General features: G+C 41.7%; 1 protein-coding gene across 5 annotated transcripts in view; it reads left to right on the top strand.

The window, feature by feature from the left end:
• The window catches only part of NRIP1 (nuclear receptor interacting protein 1), a 91,608-nt gene extending 71,376 nt beyond the window's left edge, over positions 1-20,232 (top strand). For 2 of the 5 annotated variants that reach the window (XM_029578494.1, XM_029578495.1), the window contains exons 2-3: positions 5,595-5,734; positions 11,708-20,232. In XM_029578494.1, the coding sequence (XP_029434354.1) occupies positions 12,044-15,523 (3,480 nt within the window). In that variant the 5' untranslated portion in view covers positions 5,595-5,734; positions 11,708-12,043 and the 3' untranslated portion in view covers positions 15,524-20,232. The remainder of the gene's footprint in view (positions 1-5,594; positions 5,735-11,707) is intronic. The other 3 variants (XM_029578492.1, XM_029578496.1, XM_029578497.1) reach the window with 2 other exon arrangements.
• The last annotated feature ends 424 nt before the right edge of the window (positions 20,233-20,656 follow it).

The raw sequence follows: 20,656 nt of genomic DNA, 5'->3' as shown, positions 1-20,656 counted from the left end.
TAAACCGACACGATGTGCAAACGGTTGTCGGTATATAAAACCGTTTAAATAAATAAATAAATAAATAAAATAGGTAGAAAAAGTACACACGTTGAATGCATTGATATACGTTCTTTGTACGTTCTTTGCATAAGCCTACATACGCGTATATGTTGCAGGATAGAGATGCACATATTTTTATAAAACGTGCATATATCAAATACTTGTGTAGGATAGGCTCGTGGCCATATGTACAGTATATGTCACGTGTGCTTGTGTTTGAAAGTTATCCTCTAAATGTTTATAACATTTTTGTTGCATACTCTACATCAGCCTGATGGCAAAAGACACCACTTTATTAACTGGAAATATTCCATAGGAATCAGATTTTTATTACTATTATTTTTTTTCTTTATTTAGGAATCAGGTCTTTCCAACAAACTCAATAGCTGGAATGTAGGGAATTAGATTTTCTTTCTGTTTCCAAGGGCCAAAGACTCAGCTCCTTCTAAAATGTGTCATGCATGGACCTGCAGGCTGCTTACTAGGTATTTGCTGTTGGGCAGTGGCTATGACTTCCTGCTCCTTGGGCCTGTCAGCACTGCTTCCACAGTATCCCTAGCCTTCAGTCCGGAAAGCAGAAGATTGGCTAGAGAATCAATGGCTATAAACTATTTAACTTGTGAACTGACTGGTTATTTCTGCATTTTGTTGGTCTTCAACCATAGTAAGATTGTAATGGTGGCAGATAAAGAGCAAATGGTCCATCCAGTTGTTGCCCATGGTAGCAACTGCCGCTCTGTGCAGGTTACCCCCATGCTTTCTGTTAAGGGTAGTAACTGCCGCTCCTTGCAGGTTACCCCCACGCCTTCTGTTAAGGGTAGTAACTGCCGCTCCGTGCAGGATACCCCCATGCTTTCTGTTAAGGGTAGTAACTGCCGCTCCGTGCAGGTTACCCCCATGCCTTCTGTTAAGGGTAGTAACTGCCGCTCCGTGCAGGATACCCCATGCCTTCTGTTAAGGGTAGTAACTGCCGCTCCGTGCAGGTTACCCCCACACCTTCTGTTAAGGGTAATAACTGCCGCTCCGTGCAGGTTACTCTCACGCCTTTTGTTAAGGGTAGTAACTGCCGCTCCGTGCAGGTTACTCTCACGCCTTTTGTTAAGGGTAGTAACTGTCGCTCCGTGCAGGTTACTCTCACGCCTTCTGTTAAGGGTAGTAACTGCTGCTCCGTGCAGGTTACCCCCACGCCTTTTGTTAAGGGTAGTAACTGCCGCTCTGTGCAGGTTACCCCCACGCCTACTGTTAAGGGTAGTAACTGCCACTCCGTGCAGGTTACTCTCACGCCTTTTGTTAAGGGTAGTAACTGTCGCTCCGTGCAGGTTACTCTCACGCCTTTTGTTAAGGGTAGTAACTGCCGCTCCGTGCAGGTTACCCCCCCCCCTTTTGTTAAGGGTAGTAACTGCCACTCTGTGCAGGTTACCCCCACGCCTTCTGTTAAGGGTAGTAACTGCCGCTCCATGCAGGTTACTCTCACGCCTTTTCTAGCATTTCTACCTTTAATTGGAGTATCTGATTCTCCTTAATTAATTCTGTAACTCTCTAACCCTACTAGATTCCACCTTCATCTTAGATAGTAGAGATATGAAGAATGAACTATCTACCTCTAATAATGAAGTTATTAGAGGTACCTTTTGTTAAGGGTAGTAACTGCCACTCTGTGCAGGTTACCCCCACGCCTTCTGTTAAGGGTAGTAACTGTCGCTCCGTGCAGGTTACTCTCACGCCTTTTGTTAAGGGTAGTAGCTGCCGCTCTGTGCAGGTTACTCTCATGCACCTCTTTCTTCATTTCCAACTTCTAGCCTTTAGGAATCTGCATTAGATTGATGGTAATATTTGCTATCATGCCATCTTGAGAGAAAAGGATTTGTAAAAAAAATGTTGCTAGCAGAAGTCATGTGCTTGAGAAAAACACACAGGACATTTGTCCCAAAATCAGTACATCTGGCCCTGAATACCTTTCTGGAGGAGAAAGTTTGCAGGGAAGAAACCAATGATATTTGAAGGGTTTCTAGGGTGATGACTGGGAGGGGAAGGTTCTGAAAGAGATCCTGTCTGTTTTCTCTGAGGTTGATATTTAGTGCCATTTAGCAGGGTAACTTCTGAAATAGCTGACTAAGTGGGGGCTGTATCCATATTCAGCCGCATTAAGCGACCACCACTTAGCCAGCTGTTTATTCGACTAAACAGCTGAATAACAGAGGGATGGGTCTTGGCATTTCAGGGCAGAGGTACTTATCGGGCCGATTTTCAGCATTACCTGACTTACTGGGAGATTCATCAAGCCATGGTAGTGCTTGATGGAGCACTACCGCGGCGACATCCTGTGAAATACACAATATTTTGCATATCCCTGCCCAGGTTCCCTGCCGTATTACAGCAACCTTTTTTGCATGTGATTTGCTTAATTGAATAATGCAAATACATGCAAAGAAGGTAATGAATAAGCAATCCTATGCACATATTTTAGTGCGGCCGACCAAAAAGATGATCACCTATTTCAAAAGCGTTAAACGTGAGGCAAGAGGCCCAGGATCCTAATACAGGTCCAAGGCTCCCACCTCACTTTTAAAGTGGCAACTGAAAAAAAAAATAGTGGCAAAAATGATGAGGTTGAATGGGGTCAGGGCTGATCCCTATCTCAACCTAGGGCCGCCATTCGAGGTAGTCCCAACTCCTCCCCACCCCCTAAAAGTATAAAAATTTAAAAAATGCACCCGCGCAGTGATGGACTCTATTTCTTATCAGCACACGATTTGCTACTTCATAGTACTTAGAACAATTGGGTATTTGCATAATGCTAATAAAATAGTGTTATTCTTGGAACAACAGAGAAAAATAATAATATTCTATCACCCCAGAGGATTCTTCCTGTTCTGTAACAGCTACAGGGGTTAAAAAAGGGAGAGGGCATACTTGGGGGCAGGAGGAGAGGCTTGCCAGCAGAGAAGTACCGGATCTTTGGTCGGTCACTAATAGGGTTTTAGTGGTATTTTTGAGGATTTCCAGCTAGCTCCATTTTTTTAAGGACAGTCCTAGTTTTACCTGTGTTCCTGAACTTGTACTGCTTACCCACAGGAAAACAGGAACTACACACCCATGAAGTCAGTGGAATAAAACCAATGCTGGATAAGACTGTAGCCCTGTGCATCTTTCAACTGATATTGATCCTGGCTCCTCCTTTTGGAGAAAAATGCATATTTGGAAAAATATTGGCATTTTCTGGTACAACTGTGCACCATTGCTCTTTGTGAGGCCACTTTCATCATAATCCATTACAGTGGCAACATACCATAATAAGATGAAGCAATGCTCAGAAATTTAAAGGAGAAGAAATGCTTTCTTTATTCAAGTATATTCCCCATTACAACAATCCCATTATAATTTCAGAAATAATCATAGAAATTACTTTACCATGCCCCCATCTATTAGAAAGGTACAAACTGATCCATGCCGATGACACGGTTCCACACCCGCGTTCATGAAAAAAGGAACAAAACTGCGATGCCATCTGCTATGCAATAGTGCTCCAGTTCACATTTACTGCAGTGGGGAATAGCAGATTTATGTAATAAGAATAGCAAGCAAGCTGAAGTTATAAGGGCAAGTGCTGAATTTCAGGAATGCTTGGTCCCTGTGAAGAGAAAAGGTGGAGAAGTCCCTGAAGGGAATGAATATAAAGTACTGAGAAGCTTAGGCACGTTCATGAACCTCCAACATAATTGAGTTTTGGACCCCATGGTGCTAATTGCAAATTATTTTAGTGTGTTTTGGATATAAAATTTTATCTCTCTAGGCTTGCAAGTATATTCTTCCTTCAACCCTTCTACTTAGGAGGGTTAAGAGGCTGGAAAAAATGATTGTAGTGCTTAGAAATCAGCAGGTACTATATTGACTGTCTGTATTATGTTTGTCGACTAAGGTCGTTTATTAAGAGAACATTGGAGCTGGTGAGTGGATAAATTGGTAAGTGTCTCTCAGTGGGGATTAAATTGATCAGAGAGCTTGATGAGTTTTAATGGGTATTTCAGTTCTTGCTGCTGCATTGCATCAGTCCATGGTCTTGCTTGGTAGTTTGTTCACAATAACATTAAGGCAGTGAAGGCACATACTTAATTTTGGTCAAATTCTCTAGCCCGACTTAAGTAATACAGCTAATTCTTTCACATTTCTTGGAATTGGTAAAAAGACAATACAGTTGGACTTAATTTTTCAGGATGCACAATAAGCATGGCTGATGGAACAGTTCTCAGTTTTGCAGCTGAAGCCGGGGGTCTGGTGACTGTAGAATGAAACGTGAGCTGCTGAAGGCATCTCTTACACTAGTCTATGGTTTTAATTTATGGCATGCTTCAGCTGAGGTAGCCAACGGCTCGGTAATGGAAGCTGCTTATTTTTTTTACATCAAAAGTTAAATTGTTTCTCTGTATGCAACAGCCATGAAGGGATGGGACTGAATTAGCTAGCATGTGGTATGTACGGTATATATTTAGAGATCTATTACAGCATAATAATTTTATAACACCATGCCAGCTACTTTCTCAAGCAAATTATCAGCTTGTCTGTTTCTTGTGTTCTCCTTGCTAGGCCACTCTTTTATCTTGTTCTAGTACACTTTAGCTCAGATAGTTTCAAACATGTAGAGAATAAATGTGAGCTTTTTTTTGTATTATAATCTCATCCCATTTTTAGAAATCTCAAACCTTATGTTTGTTCTTTAGTTATGTAGGGCCTATCCCATAGGCACAAAATGCAGAATAACCCTTTAGGAGATCTGGTCCATAGTTGGTTAGGTTAAAAGGAGATCAGAGAAGTCCATTAAGTCCAAACTCTGGTTATCTAACTGCTCTCACTCTCTGGTAGTCCAGGAGAAAGCAGATTATGCATCCAGAACCTGACATGTAGATACCCTGAATCTGACCATTAGGTGTCACCAATGTATAATGGTTTCAACTCCCTCCTCTGTCCCCATCTGCCCAAAGGGTAGCAGTGGGCTTGGGAACTGAGCCCCCAAGTTTCTGTATGGCAGTGCAGATTTCTGCCACTAGACCACCCCCAGCTGCAGCTAAAAATGGTGGAGAACGTGAAATACACTGCACAGTATGAGAAAGTAGATTGTGTGGTGAGTACACTAAGCCCCCCCCCCCCCCCCCCCCCCCCCCGGTGGTTTGAGCCATTACCAGCAGGGCTGATGTATTAGCTGGCAATCTTACTTGCTGATCTGTGACCTTGACCTTGTAGGAGCCTCTGTAGGTTACATCTATTTTAAGGGCAGACAAATTGTTTATATGGAATTGTTGTTGTAATGAGCAAAATGCAAACAGTTTGTGGAGAAAATCATTATTTTATAATAAATATTTTCAGCATGTACCTAAAAAAGATAACGTCTGATGAGTAAATTACATATACTAGAGAAAATTATAGTGGCCTCGCTATATACGGTAACAATTCAAAATGGGTAAATAATTTGTTTTTTGAAGTGAATGATCCTGGGCATGGCAGGTTACATGCATCACTGAATCTGAGTCTGGCATTTCTCTGTCATTTTGCTGTAGCTCCATCTCGGCATGAGTCTTCTTATGAAAATAGTGCAAAAGATTAGCTCACTGCAGACTTTCAGAAATAACATACACAGCAGCTGCTAATTGCACACTTGTGTCCCGTGGTGAAGTGTTCCTCAGTGTATTTGAAGCTGGTAGGTGAAACAAGTCTATTATTAACTTTCCTACATACCTTATGTTTTTGTTTCACAGCAAACTCAGCCTACAGCTCTAATAGTAGTCACTGCGTTCCTAACGTGGGGAAATCTAATATGAGGAGAGACTGTAACAATCCTACAATAAGTGCCAGGTCAGGTCTACAGAAATATCTTTGATGTGCATTGCCAAAGTCTATTATGGTAATTCTCAATATGGCATTGATTTCTCCGATACACATTAATCAAGAATTAGTGTTCTTTTGATTGACATTGCACTAAGTGATTATGGTATTTCTTTTCCTGACAATAGTGTTTTGTGTTTCTTATAGAATTTGATCCTAGCCAAAAATACATAGGATCTATTGTTAATATATAGGCAAGTCATACTAGTACTAGACACAAATAATGCTTGAACAGGGGCTGCAAGGGAGTGCAGTACCTAGATAGGATTTTAGACAGTGCTGGGGAGGAGCCAGCTGTCGTGGTACATGTGGGCACCAACGACATAGGAAAATGTGGGAGGGAGGTTCTGGAAGCCAAATTTAGGCTCTTAGGTAGAAAGATTAAATCCAGAACCTCCAGGGTAGCATTCTCTGAAATGCTCCCTGTTCCATGCGCAGGTCACCAGAGGCAGGCAGAGCTCCGGAGTCTCAATGCATGGATGAGACTATGGTGTAAGGAAGAGGGATTCAGTTTTGTTAGGAACTGGGGAACCTTTTGGGGAAGGGGGAGTCTCTTCTGAAGGGATGGGCTCCACCTTAACCAGGGTGGAATCAGGCTGCTGGCGTTAACCTTTAAAAAGGAGATAGAGCAGCTTTTAAACTAGAACAAAGGGGAAAGCCGACAGTCGCTCAGCAGCGCATGGTTCGGAGAGAGGTATCTTCAAAGGATACTAATGATGCATTAGAATTAGGGCATCCTGACAGTGAGGTTCAAATTATAAGAAAAGTAGTCCAAGTGCCTGTAACTAAAAACTCACCTGAGCTAAAAAATTCTAACTTATCCCTATCAATTAAAAAGTAGAATGAAAATACAAACAAAAAACAAACTTTGAAATGTTTGTATGCTAATGCCAGAAGTCTAAGAAGTAAGACGGGAAAATTAGAATGAATAGCAGTGAATGATGACAGACTTAACTGGCATCTCAGAGACATGGTGGAAGGAGGACAATCAATAGGACAGTGCTATACCGGGGTACAAATTATATTGCAATGACAGAGGAACACCCGGGAGGCGGGGTGGCACTTTATGTCCGGGGTGGCATAGAATCCAACAGGATAAACATCCTGCATGAGAATAAATGCACAATTGAATCCTTATGGGTAGAAATCCCTTGTGTGTTGGGGAAGACTATAGTGATGGGAGTATACTACCGTCCACCTAGTCAAGATGGTGAGACGGGAGGCCGCGAGGAGTGAAGGGAAAGGGCCTGGAGGCCTTGACTGGGGTGCAGCAGTATTTGGCGGTCCCAGCGCAGGTATTTCCGGATACCGCCTACCTGTGCCATCATTGAGGGCGACGCCCTAGAGCAGAGCTTTCCAAAGTGTGTGTCACGACACTTTAGTGTGTCGCCTGCAGTGTGCCGGTGTGTCGCGCAAGCCCGGTGCACGTGACACACCGGCAAGTGGGAGCCAATGCGGCCGCCGGTGGACCTCATCCCACTGGCGGCTGAGTAGTAAAGTATCGCTGTGCTGTGAAATCGCACGGGCATTCATTCACTGCCGGCGGGAGCCGTGCATTCATCCAGGCAGAGGGAGCCGGAGGCCGCTTTCGCCGCCGGCTCCCTCTGCCTGGATGAATGCACGCCCACCCGGCCGCCTTGAGCGCCGAAATCGCACGGGCATTCATTCACTGCCGGCGGGGGCCGTGCATTCATCCAGGCAGAGGGAGCCGGAGGCCGCTTTCGCCGCCAGCTCCCTCTGCCTGGATGAATGCACGCCCACCCGGCCGCCTTGAGCGCTGAAATCTGGAGGAGAGGAGAAGGGACTACCGTAGCAGGCCTGAGCCTTGCTACTTTTTCGGTTTTTTTTTTGCTTCGGGAGGAGGGGACAGGACTGGGGCTGCACCAGAGACCGGACGGGGCCAGGGCAGGTAAGCGGGGGCTGGGGGAAAGTTTGCTGATCATCGGGGAACATAACTGTCCACTTCCTGGTACCTGTCATTTCAAATGTCATTTGAAATGACATTTGAAATGACAGATACCAGCGTGGCCGTGAAGCGTTAGGCCCGCGAACCCAGGATACTGTATAGGCGCTCTATACAGTAAAATGGGTTGCGCGGGCCTAACGCTTGCCTAAGGCTTCGCAGTCGCGGCATGCATTTGCATGCAATTTGAAGAGAGTATCGAGCGGTAGGTGAAGAGAACTGTGCGTGCGGGGAACGAGGGTGCGCCTGACACTGCCGCACTGTTTCTACCGCGGCCTTAGAGTATCGATCTGTAAGAAAGGTGGAAAGAAGGCAAAACGATCACCGGCATAGTTAAAAGGGGAGGTGAAAGAAGCTATTTTAGCCAAAAGATCTTCATTCAAAAATTGGAAGAGGGATCCAACAGAAGAAAATAGGATAATGCAAAAGCGTTGGCAAGTTAAATGTAAGACATTGATAAGACAGGCGAAGAGAGAATTTGAAAAGAAGTTAGCCGTAGAAGCAAAAATCACAGTAAAAACTTTTTAAAATATATCCGAAGCAGAAAGCCTGTGAGGAAGTCAGATGGCCGTTAGATGATTGAGGGGTTAAAGGGGCAATTAGAAAAAACAAGGCCATCGCAGAAAGATTAAATGATTTTTTTGCTTCAGTGTTTACTGAAGAGGATGTTGGCGAGATACCCGTATCAGAGAAGGTTTTCACGAAATGATTCAGATGGACTGAACTAAATCACGGTGAACCTAGAAGATGTGGTAGGCCTGATTGACAAACTGAAGAGTAGTAAATCACCTGGCTCGGATGGTATTCACCCCAGGGTTCTGAAGGAACTAAAAAATGAAATTTCAGACCTATTAGTAAAAATTTGTAACCTATCATTAAAATCATCCATTGTACCTGAAGACTGGAGGATAGCAAATGTAACCCCAATATTTAAAAAGGGCTCCAGGGGCAATCCGGGAAACTACAGACCGGTTAGCCTGACTTCAGTGCCAGGAAAAATATTGGAAAGTGTTCTGAATATCAAAATCACAGAACATATAGAAAGACATGGTTTAATGGAACAAAGTCAGCATGGCTTTACCCAGGGCAAGTCTTGCCTCACAAATCTGCTTCACTTTTTTGAAGGAGTTAATAAACATGTGGATAAAGGTGAACCGGTAGATGTAGTATATTTGGATATTCAGAAGGCGTTTTTCCTAAAAGCCTCTCATGAGGAACTTTGCCAAAGTAAAACGTCATGGGATAGATGGTGATGTCCTTTCGTGGATTACAAACTGGCTAAAAGACAGGAAACAGAGAGTAGGATTAAATGGACAATTTTCTCAGTGGAAGGGAGTGGGCAGTGGAGTGCCTCGGGGATCTGTATTGGGACCCTTACTTTTCAATATATTTATAAATGATCTGGAAAGAAATACGACGAGTGAGGTAATCAAATTTGCAGATGATACAAAATTGTTCAGAGTAGTTAAATCACAAGCAGATTGTGATAAATTACAGGAAGATCTTCTGAGACTGGAAAATTGGGCATCCAAATGGCAGATGAAATTTAATGTGGATAAGTGCAAGGTGTTGCATATAGGGAAAAATAACCCATGTTATAGTTACACGATGTTAGGTTCCATATTAGGTGCTACAACCCAAGAAAGAGATCTAGGCATCATAGTGGATAACACATTGAAATCGTCGGTGCAGTGTGCTGCGGCAGTCAAAAAAGCAAACAATGTTGGGAATTATTAGAAAGGGAATGGTGAATAAAACAGAAAATGTCATAATGCCTCTGTATCGCTCCATGGTGAGACTGCACCTTGATTACTGTGTACAATTCTGGTCGCTGCATATCAAAAAAAAGATATAATTGCATTGGAGAAGGTACAGAGAAGGGCGACCAAAATGATAAGGGGAATGGAACAGCTCCCCTATGAGGAAAGACTAAAGAGGTTAGGACTTTTCAGCTTGGGGATGAGACGGCTGAGGGGGGATATGATAGAGGTGTTTAAAATCATGAGAGGTCTAGAACGGGTTGATGTGAATCGGTTATTTACTCTTTCAGATAATAGAAAGACTAGGGGGCACTCCATGAAGTTAGCATGTGGCACATTTAAAACTAATCGGAGAAAGTTCTTTTTTACTCAACGCACAATTAAACTCTGGAATTTGTTGCCAGAGAATGTGGTTCGTGCAGTTAGTATAGCTGTGTTTAAAAAAGGATTGAATAAGTTCTTGGAGGAGAAGTCCATTACCTGCTATTAATTAAGTTGACTTAGAAAATAGCCACTGCTATTACTAGCAACAGTAGCATGGAATAGACTTAGTTTTTGGGTACTTGCCAGGTTCTTATGGCTTGGATTGGCCACTGTTGGAAACAAGATGCTGGGCTTGATGGATCCTTGGTCTGACCCAGTATGGCATGTTCTTATGTTTTACCACCAGGTGTGCTATACAGAGAAACAGTGGAGCTACATGTAGGGCAGACTTCCTCTATGTAGATAAAGTTGAATCCTTGCTCTGATGTCTTTGGAACATCATCTTGTCATCTCTCTTTCCTTGTGCCCATGCTATATTATACAGAAGCAGCTGCATGCAGACTAGAGAAATGCAATGATCGAAAACTCTGCTAGGATTGTGTGTCTATACAGAAAAGCCTTTTGATTGAGAACAATAGTTTTGCATGATTCTTAACATTGCGTCTACTGTAGTGAGCATAAAACCTTTACGTATTCATGGGTAGATAGTCGGCTATGTTGTGGCTGAAAAGACGCTTAAATCTAACCAGATAAACTTACCTAGCTAGATATAAACTTGCATTAGCTGCACCTAGGTTTAGCCAAGTAGTTCTGTAACTTCCTCTCCCTGACTCTGCTATTGCCTCGCAAACACCTGCTTTTTGAGCATCTAAATCTAATCTCCTAGTTTCACTATTCGTATTCATCCTCATAGGATCTAGGCATCTAACTCCTCAGTTAACTGCTAGATTCCTTTGAAAATTTAGCTCCATAATGCATATGGAAATTAGCATTCAGGTTTGGACAAGGGGTTTGCTAGAAAGAGAGATTACAGGTTACTTTCTGAATTTTCAAACCAGATAATTAACACTTCAGTGGTTTCTTGCATCGTGATACCAGGAATGCCCAGCCTTAAGGTCTCAGGGGCAGTTACAAATCCTGAAATGTGTGACTGTAACTATGACTTTTTGCTGTGTGGGTAGGCTTAAGTTAGGAATTTTATTCTGCTTGCATATTTCTCATTAATGTCATTTTCTTATGGGGGTTGCTTTTGACCAGGTTCTGATCTATGAATATTGTGGATTCAAATTAATTTGGATAGTCAGTCAATATTGACCTGCTTCTAATCAAACTTTGCCTACAAATTTGGAAATATTGCAAATTTGTGAATATTTGTATCCAAATGAAACAAAAAACATTAGAACCAGGCAAATAAGGGGAGCTGAGTCAAGGCAGGCATGCTTCAGGTTTATTCAAGTGATATGTGACCGGATTTAGCTCACCAGTTTATTTATTTATTATTTGCTTTATATTCTGCCTTTCAGGCATTTCAAAGCAGATTACATTCAGGTTTATTTGCTAAACAGCAATCCCCTTCCCCCTGTTCCCATCCTCTCTGGTTGTATGGGGTTAAATGGAACCAGTTTTCCCATGACTAGGGCACGTGACAAAAATTGATAGCTAATCTCTTTTGAAAGAAAGTTTTGCGAACGTAAAATGACAAACATCAAACTTTATACAGACATTTTGTTGCCGCATGAGTCAAATTTGGATCTTTAGTTTGTTGCATTTTTCCTGATCATTCTTTGTTTGTTTCTTTTAGATACCTGCAGTAAAGGAAGAGCTGGGAAAAAAAAAGGCCACATAGCAAAATACCCAACGCTTCCCCCACATGGAAACAAGAACAGCAACCATTTAATTACAGAAAAGTCACATTTGCACACTAATGGAATGGTGCAACAACTGTTTGTCACGAATATATCAGTGTGGTTAGCCAGCCATGAGGACCAGAAGGATGTTTATTTGTTTTTTAAGGGCATGAAGTTTGTTTCACCCCCAAACCATGTGAAAGGCTATAGACTTAAACTTAGAAGATTACAGCGATGTTATGAAATTCTAAGTGACTAGACACACAGCCTTTGTGAATCGTATATTGAACATGACTCATGGAGATGAGCTTGCCTCTGAGATGCAACAGGATTCCCTTGTTTTAACTTATCTGGAGGGCTTACTCATGCATCAGGCAGCAGGAGGCTCTGGTACTGCCGTTGACAAAAGATCCAGTGGACGGGCTGAAGAGGATCAGAACTTTAAGATTTCTGGCAATATATTCTCCTATTGTCAGCGTGATGTTCCAGATCTCAGCACAACTACCAGTCAGGGATCTGGCATGTTGCATCTCAAAAAAGCAAGGCTCCTGCAGTCTTCTGAAGACTGGAATACAGCAAAGAGAAGGCGGCTGTCTGACTCCATTGTGGATTTAAATGGAATAAAGGAAGCATTGTTAGCTGGCGTGGTTGAAAGTGTGCCGAAAGGCAAGCAGGATAGTGCATTACTTGCCTCTTTGCTTCAGTCATTCAGCTCGAGGTTGCAAAGTGTTGCACTGTCACAACAGATCAGGCAGAGCCTTAAGGAGCAAGGCTATTCCCTCAGCCAAGATTCTTTACAAGAAAAGGAAAAAGATTTAACCTGCTTTGGTGTTGCATCCAGTCACTTAAAGACACTGTTGAAGAAAAGTAAGGCAAAGGAGCAAAAATTAGACAACAATTTTCCTGATCTGCCCAAAAAGCATTCTAACGAACGGTTTATTGAGTCTCCCCATACAGGACAGAGTGGGACCAAGGGTACTGGTGAGCCCCTATCATGTGCTGCAAGACTACAGGCTGTTGCAAGCATGGTAGAGAAAGGGTCTAGTCCTGCTATCTCACCTAAACCAAGTGTGGCTTGCAGTCAGCTGGCTTTACTTCTCTCAAGTGAAGCTCATTTGCAGCAGTATTCCCGGGAACATGCTTTGAAAGCACAGAATGCAAGTCAGCTGGCAAGCGAGAGACTTGCGGCCATGGCCAGATTACAGGAATGCACCCAGAATGATCCCGGCCAGCTCCAAATATCAGAGAGAACAGCAAATAATTTTAATGATCATTCAAGGAGAGCTAGCAGAATAATGCCCAATGCAAGTAGCATGGCGCCTTTTCAAACCCCAATAGGAATTACAAATTTGCCTCCCAAAGTTTTGGGTCCGAAAAGTACTTTGGAAAGAAATAATTTGAAAACATCCTCCAACAACAGTTTGCTTTTACATCTTCTCAAAAGTCAAAATATCACAAAGCAAAATGAATGGGAGGAAAATGGGAGGAGCAGCAGATTTGAAGACAACAGCACACCAATGACCATAGATGAGAGTTCAGACAACAATCCTAGTTTTACCAATGGTGAAAGCTCTCATTCAAATTGTGTCCCTATTGATTTATCTTTTAAACAGAGAACTGTGAAACCAGAATCAAGTCAGCCTGCTTCTCTGGGTAGTCTGACTCAGTCATTGCTTCATAACTGGGATCCCAAAGTTCAAGGGCTTGAGATTATTAAAGAAGGTAAAGATTCTACCAGGGGATCACCACTGAAGCCACATCAGAAAGTTACATTGCTTCAGTTGCTGCTTGGCCATAAGAGTGATGAAAACCCAGAGAAAAATATAGATCCTCAGGGACCACAGCATAATGTTGACTCGACAAAATTCAGTGTACCTGCACAAACTGGCACAAAGACTCCTATTACAGAAAGTACCAGTATAAATCGAACGACTCCATTAAACACTCCTCCGTTACTTAGATCTGCAAATACAGATTCTCCTATAAATCTTTCTCACCAGTCTCTAGCAGTGAAACATAACTCACCTCCATACATTTGTAGCATTCAGCCAGAAAGGCTAATAAATCCAGCATCTCGGCATCTGATAGATCTTACTAAAAACAAAGAACTTAAAGACACTAAGCAACACAAAGAGGAGAATGCACCAAACAGTGCATCTTTCAGTGCAAGCAAGCTGTTGCAGAACTTAGCACAGTGTGGTATGCAGACTTCCATGTCGGTGGATGAACAGAGAAGCAACAAGCAGCTGTTAAATGTAAACCCAGTAAAATCTCTAGGTTTGATTAATAGCTTGCATAGCCCTCTTCTGTCAAGCAAATCGAGAACACTGAAAGAAAACAGTACAGTATTCAGTAGTCCTTCTACACCTGCTGACCCAGGACTTTCTGGGTCAGAAATAGAAAATTTGCTTGAAAGACGCACTGTCCTTCAGCTTCTTCTTGGTGCGCCTGTCAAAGGCAATAGGAGTGAAAGCAAACCAAGGAAGCTTTTGAAAGATGAAAGCTTACAAGGACAGACAGATAAAGGGTTTAATGAACAAATGTTTACAATGAAGATAAAAACGGAATCCCCCAAGGAGGAATCCAATGCATCTCCCAATCCAAATGAACATCAACCAAGAGACACAGTGGGTAATAAATTTCTAGGGATGACTCATGTGCCACAGAAAAGCACAGGAACCATGCTAGCTCCAGATGACTTTAAACGGGAGCCCCTCTCACCTCAAGACTTTTCTTCTACCAGGAATGGTCTCTTGAGTCGTCTGTTGATCCAGAATCATGATGAATATTCAGCAGATGAGCTGGATGCCAGCCAGAGAAATAGCGAGTTAGCACTGCTGGAATCAAAAAGCCTCTGCACAGTTCCAAAAAAGCGAAAACTTCTGCATACTGAGCCTTCAGAAATTCATATAAAAAAGATAAAAAATAATGTACCTGAGAGTTCAAATGCATACATTTCTTCTTCTGAAACATTGTATGGGCCTTTCCTTCACCAGCAAGAAATGAACTTCCATAGAAGTGATCCTGAGCTGAAATATTATGTAGGTCATGGCTCGCATAATGAAAGTGAAAATAGGAGTTGTTCTAGACAAAGCAAAGGTTTTAATGTGTTGAAACAGCTGCTGCTCTCAGAAAACTGTGTTCGGGACTTGTCGCTTCGCAGGAATAATCCAGACAGTATTGAAAAGGCAAAAGACAACAAAAAGAGCTCAACAAGTAGGCCTGAGATCAATGCTTTTTCCTTAAACGCGTCAATGAGTAATCATATCCAACAGAGTAACGGTGTAGATCATAGGACATTTCAGTATCCAGGGCTGGTAAAGAGCCCTGCTCTGTCTCTACCTGAACACTTGGGTAGCTTTGTATCGCGGCCTGAGACCGGCCCGTTCAGTGCGTGTCCCATGCCTATCGATAAAGCACCTATTAGATGGGTGATCACGGGTCTGGACAAAAATGAAAATGGAAAAGACTCCCCAAAACTGACCCAAACTAACCCAATATTGTATTATATGTTACAGAAAGGAGGTAATTCTTTCATCAGTCAAGAAGCACAGGGCAAGGTCAACTGGGGCAATTCTCCTTTCATAGAAAATGCAGCCCATGCTACCTTCAAGGAGAAACTGGTGCCAGACATGGAGGCAAAATCTCATTTTCTGAACTTGAGAAGTTCTAATGGCCGCGTGAGCAGTAAGACATCCACTCACAATGGAAATGGAGAGGTTTATGGACTTTTTGAAAAAGTGTTGGCAATAAAAAAAGAACCCGAGTAGGGGGGTAGCAGTTATGCAGCATTTACCTGTACAATGGGTGGTTTTGAACTTTTTGTATAAACCCACAAGTTCATTTGTGGCATCAAGCATGATTTAAGAAAAGCATGGTCTAATTAATGTTTTCATTTCATGTATACTTGTTTTCAAGTGGCAGGGAACCTTTGCTTTGCAGTAAGAATCACAAGAAACCTACTCAAGTAATTGCTAGGTTTTCAATGACATTTCAGATATGTCTGCACCATTGGCAACCCTGAAAGATTTGTCTGCTCAAAATCTCTGATCTTGGCCATAAAATAAGATGTCACAATCAAAAATGTTATTTATATATGTCCTGCGCTTCATCTGCCTTCTCACTTACGGTCTCCTAGAAAATCTTAGCATAAGAATGATGCAAACCCGGCAGTTACATTGAGAATTATAAATGCAGCTTGTTAAAAAGAAAGCTATCATTCAGGAATTCTTTAGTAATCCAGTGCAATAGAAAACTAGAGAAATGTCCCTGACAAAATCCAAATTTCTGTGTTTCTTAAACGTTTGATGGTTCCAGCAGCTGTCCTTACCTCCCCATAATTCACAATATTCAGGTTTTTCCCTGCTTCTTCAGGAGCCCCTTCCCTCCCCCGTGCTTTTACATTCACAATAGAGTTCCTCACTGGCAACGTCTGTGCAGATACGCAAACTCAGCCGATTTCCAAATACAAGATGCCTGCGTACACTGTATTGTGTGCCAGCTGGTTATGTGGATATAAGTATGCGTGCACACTTGACAGTCTTAAACGGCATAAAATGTGCACCTTGGTGGCAATCCTATTATGCATGTACATTTATGAAAATGAAATTACGTGAGTAGTTTCCAACCACACCTCTTTTCTATGCAGCCAAAAGTGCATGCATTCTTGCAAGGTGGCTAAAAATCCTCATATCTGAAGATGGCTGACTGACTAAAGCAGGTTGTCTCTGTTTTTACCTGTGCAAAAGGCACCTATGCCTTTTGAAAACTTGCCCCTAGATGATCTGGTATATGAGAACTGAAAATGACATGAGGAGGGAGGCACCTTATAGACTAAGCAATTTATTGCCACCAGTACTCCTAGCTACCTTCGCAACACCAGAGATTTTCTGAGGAAGCTCCATTCTGTTGGCCACCTCCCACACAACACCATTCTGGCAACCATGGATGTTGAATCACTTTACACCAACATCCCTCACAAAGTTGGATTACAAGCCATCAGGAATATCATTCCAGATACCACCACAGCTGATCTGGCCAAAAAACGTTGCCATTTTGATGCCTCAATAAATTGGTTAGTCTATAAGGTGCCACCCGCCTCGTCTCACTTTTGCTACACCAAACTGTAACAGCTGTCCCTCTGGGAGCTGAAAATGTTTCCCTTGTTTTCTTAATTGCTCAGAATTATAGAACATCATCACTTCCTGCGAAGGTACCCTTGTCATTAGTAGTGCCCTGCTGTGGAAAACAGGAACTTGTATCATTTCAAAGTAGTAGCAGATTCTAGGCTTCCCACGGCTGCTTTCCTATGTTGAACAAAAATATGCAAAAGGAAGAGCTATATAATCCACTGTCGTGATGTATATAACCCCTGAAAATCATTAGGGGGAGACACACACACAGCAATCTCATAAGCCTTCTTTTCCTTCACAAAGTAGGATAAAAACCTGACGTCCTTTGTCTTTTGAGGGCATTTTCCAAGGTGCTTTCCACAGGTAAAATGGCTCTCTGGAACCTGACTGTCCTCCGTGTTACGCAACATGCAAACTTTGAGCCTCAGTGAGAGGAAGCGTTCCTGAGTGGTGTTTAGGTCAGGGTAGGAAACGTATGTGCACAGATGGTATTTCCAAATCTATGCATGCACTTTTCAGGTGAAATTCTGCCCACACAAACAGCAGATGCAAGTGACAGGGTCTACTTTGTACCCATGATATTTTTGAAAGTGGAAGTCCTTGTGCACTTTCCCTTTAAAACAAAATGTGAAGACTGCGAGGAGAAAGCACAAATGAACTTTGCATTAATGAGAGCAGTTTGGAAAATTTCTCCTTTATAAATCCTATGAAAAGGGCTTCTACTTTACAGAACATCATCAGCAGTAGACCAACATTGCATTTGAATTATTCCTTGAGGATTTTTTTTCCTTAAGGATCCAATTGTTGTCCAGTTGGGTATCTCTGTTCCTTCCCTTCCATTGGGCCAACACCCATTTTTAAATTCAAAACTTATAGCACTTTTCCTTAGACCAGGCAGGGAAGGATAAGGAACTTTCCCCTAAATCCACCATCCAACCATCCATCACTAAAAAAAACAAGTTTATCGCCTTGTAGAGGCATCTTTTTTTTTCTACCAGTGCCTGGAACAGGACCCCAGATGTTCCCAAACTGCTCTTCTGTCTGACAATGGAGAGTTATTACTGTGTCAACACAGTTTACTCTGAAAGAAAAATGAAAATTCAGCTCCATGTACTACTGTAAAATTAGATTTAATATTGATAAGAATGGAAAACATTCCGGCCTTACTACATTCTTTACAAGTAGTCTAAATAGTTTTATATTATAACTAATCAGATAGGGATCGGTTAGGTTTCTCTGTTTGTTCCTTTAGGAGTAAAATGTTAAGAAAACCAAGAGAGTAGTTGGGTAGATTGGCTTTTTTATAAAGCTAATGGAAGCATAAAGATGAGAGCTTTGAAAATTAAGATCCCTTCTGTGGGCCTGTTCAGATATCACAAGAAATCAAAATTACAACTATAATCTCAATTCAGCACAAGAGTCAGTTGTGACTGCAAAAAATAAAAGGAGAAAGCCCTGCCATGTCTTTTAACCCATCCGCCAGGTTTTCATGGGGCAGGAGTGATCCCCAGATACTTCTGCCCTACCAGTGCACCATTTCATAATGTCTGTGCTTGACCTGAGGCTGGCACCATTTTGCTAATCCAGTCCTGGTTTTATGTTTTATTGCATGGACTTGCAGCTCTGGTCTTTCTCTTAAGAAAATCAGAATTACAAGTCCATGCCAAGACTGGGATAAAGCCAAGACTGGATTAACCTCACCCTAGTGCTACAGTTCATGTGTTTCAAATTTCAGCCATTGTTTTGCGTGTGCATGTAACTTTCTGTAAAATTCGAAAGAAATACAAGAGATTTTAATCCCATTGTCAAAGAAAGGGGTAATTTTCAGAGGTACTTCGGCACATAAAATAGCATCTTACACACAGAGGTGGTGTCGTATTTGTGTAGGTTTACCTGGATCGAGCGAAGGCATTCCTGGGGGTGGGGCTGGGGAGCGGCTTGGATTTATGCTTTATAAAATTCAACAGCATGCATGCAACCTTTCAGGGAAAAGTTGTGCACCCAAAATAACGTCTGCGGGGTTGCTTTGGTGGGAAACATTTCAAAGTGGACTTGTGCATGTACGTCCATTTTGAAAACTGGCGTACCTTGCACACCTTTCTGCCGACTTCCTTATGCAAGCTGTTTGAAAATGACCCTCTCAATGCTCATATCCTACAAGATTCAGTTTTGAGCAGTGCGTGGCTTTCTTTTATTTATTTTAGCAACATGTTTTTAGCAGGCCGTGCTACAGTGAAAACGCATCTCTTATTCCAAACAACAAAACCCCATACCAATTTACATTTAAATTTGAAAAGTTTATTATAGTTTGTTGCAGATTTTAAATCTTTTTTTTTATATTAAAGATTCAGCTGGAACTAACTGCTAAAGATTGCGTTGTATCAGTTAAACATTTCTCTGCAAAAAAATAAAATGTCTTAATTGATTATTTTTCTTGAGATAATGTATATATAGCTATGGCAAAAAAAAAAAATATATATATGTATACATTGACTTGTTACACATAGAGATGTTGAAATTGATTTTTAAAATTTGATGTACATATTGATTTTCCTTAATGAGAATACATGTTTTGTATTGTTCTAATGCTAATGATAAACCTTTTAATCTTTTTGGGTTGTGTATATTCTAAACGATGATGTAAATAAGAGCGGATCGGTTTCAAACCTTTGCATGTGTGTATACAGTTGCAAGTGGAAGAATGTATAGTCTGTGTTACCTTTTTAATTTAAATGTTGTGCTTACCTGCTGCATGACAAGTGCATGGGGGATCCTGAGCCCATGTGCATTCGGCTACGAGTCTTAATTCAGGTGAAATGTTAATCAGAACTCAACAGTATTCCTTTTTTCAGGCTTGGTTTCTCTTGTGCTCTCTTCGCTTTGTGGAAGAAGGTGCTCCTGGTCAAAGGGTCTGAAGAAGCTTGAAGGAAACGATTTTTTAAAAATGGGAGACTCGCCCAGGGCTGTTGCCTGCCGTGCCACTGCCTGCAGTGCCACCTTTCCATCCTGCTCCCCTCCCCTCCTCCCCATCAATGTCTTCAGTTCTATTGAACACAATAAAATAACATCCGGGGAGTATTCCAGCACTGGAGGAAAATTAAACCTTGCCTTTCATATCTTTACACGTTACCAATTCTGGGGTTTACATCAGAACTTTAGTTGCAATGTGTTGACTATTTTGACCAGCTCCATATTTTTTTTAAGAAAGGAAAATGTATTACTTCATGAGATGTCACAAACTTTCTACATATTGCCGTGTGAATTTTTTTTTTTTTTAATTGTTTAGTGTTCTCTTAAGAGGATTTGAATAAATAGAAAAAATGGCAATTTTCATTTCTGTCTGACTTTATTTTAGGACTGGTCCTGCCTTCCTAACATCCCTCAGATAAAAGGAATTTAAACTGCCAGAGCCATTAAGGAGAAGTGACTGTTAATGTGCATTTGTATCATTTACCCCTGCTCTGAACCTGGGATAGAATGATAGTCTGATGTCAGGGATGCAAACGAGTCACCGGTTTACCCAGCCCAGAGTTAAACAGAATTAAAAATAATGTTCAATGCAAATGACATCTTATGAAATGGCGGTACCGTTTATTCTAACTCTTCACTTACAAAGAGAAAAATTATCAACTCTTGTTTCCAGGTTTCAACTGGGCAAAAGATTTTGTGCAAAAGTTCTAGGGTGAAAATTTATGTTCAAAAACACACACACAAAAAAAGCTAAAATCTATTTAGTAGCAGGGAAAGTGAGATCCAGAGGGAAAACAAGTA

The sequence above is a fragment of the Rhinatrema bivittatum genome, chromosome 15 (genome assembly GCF_901001135.1).
Source record: "Rhinatrema bivittatum chromosome 15, aRhiBiv1.1, whole genome shotgun sequence".
Lineage (NCBI taxonomy): Eukaryota > Metazoa > Chordata > Amphibia > Gymnophiona > Rhinatrematidae > Rhinatrema > Rhinatrema bivittatum.
The sequence above is the reverse complement of the archived record's forward strand: the minus strand, read 5'-3'. Positions and strand labels throughout refer to the sequence as shown.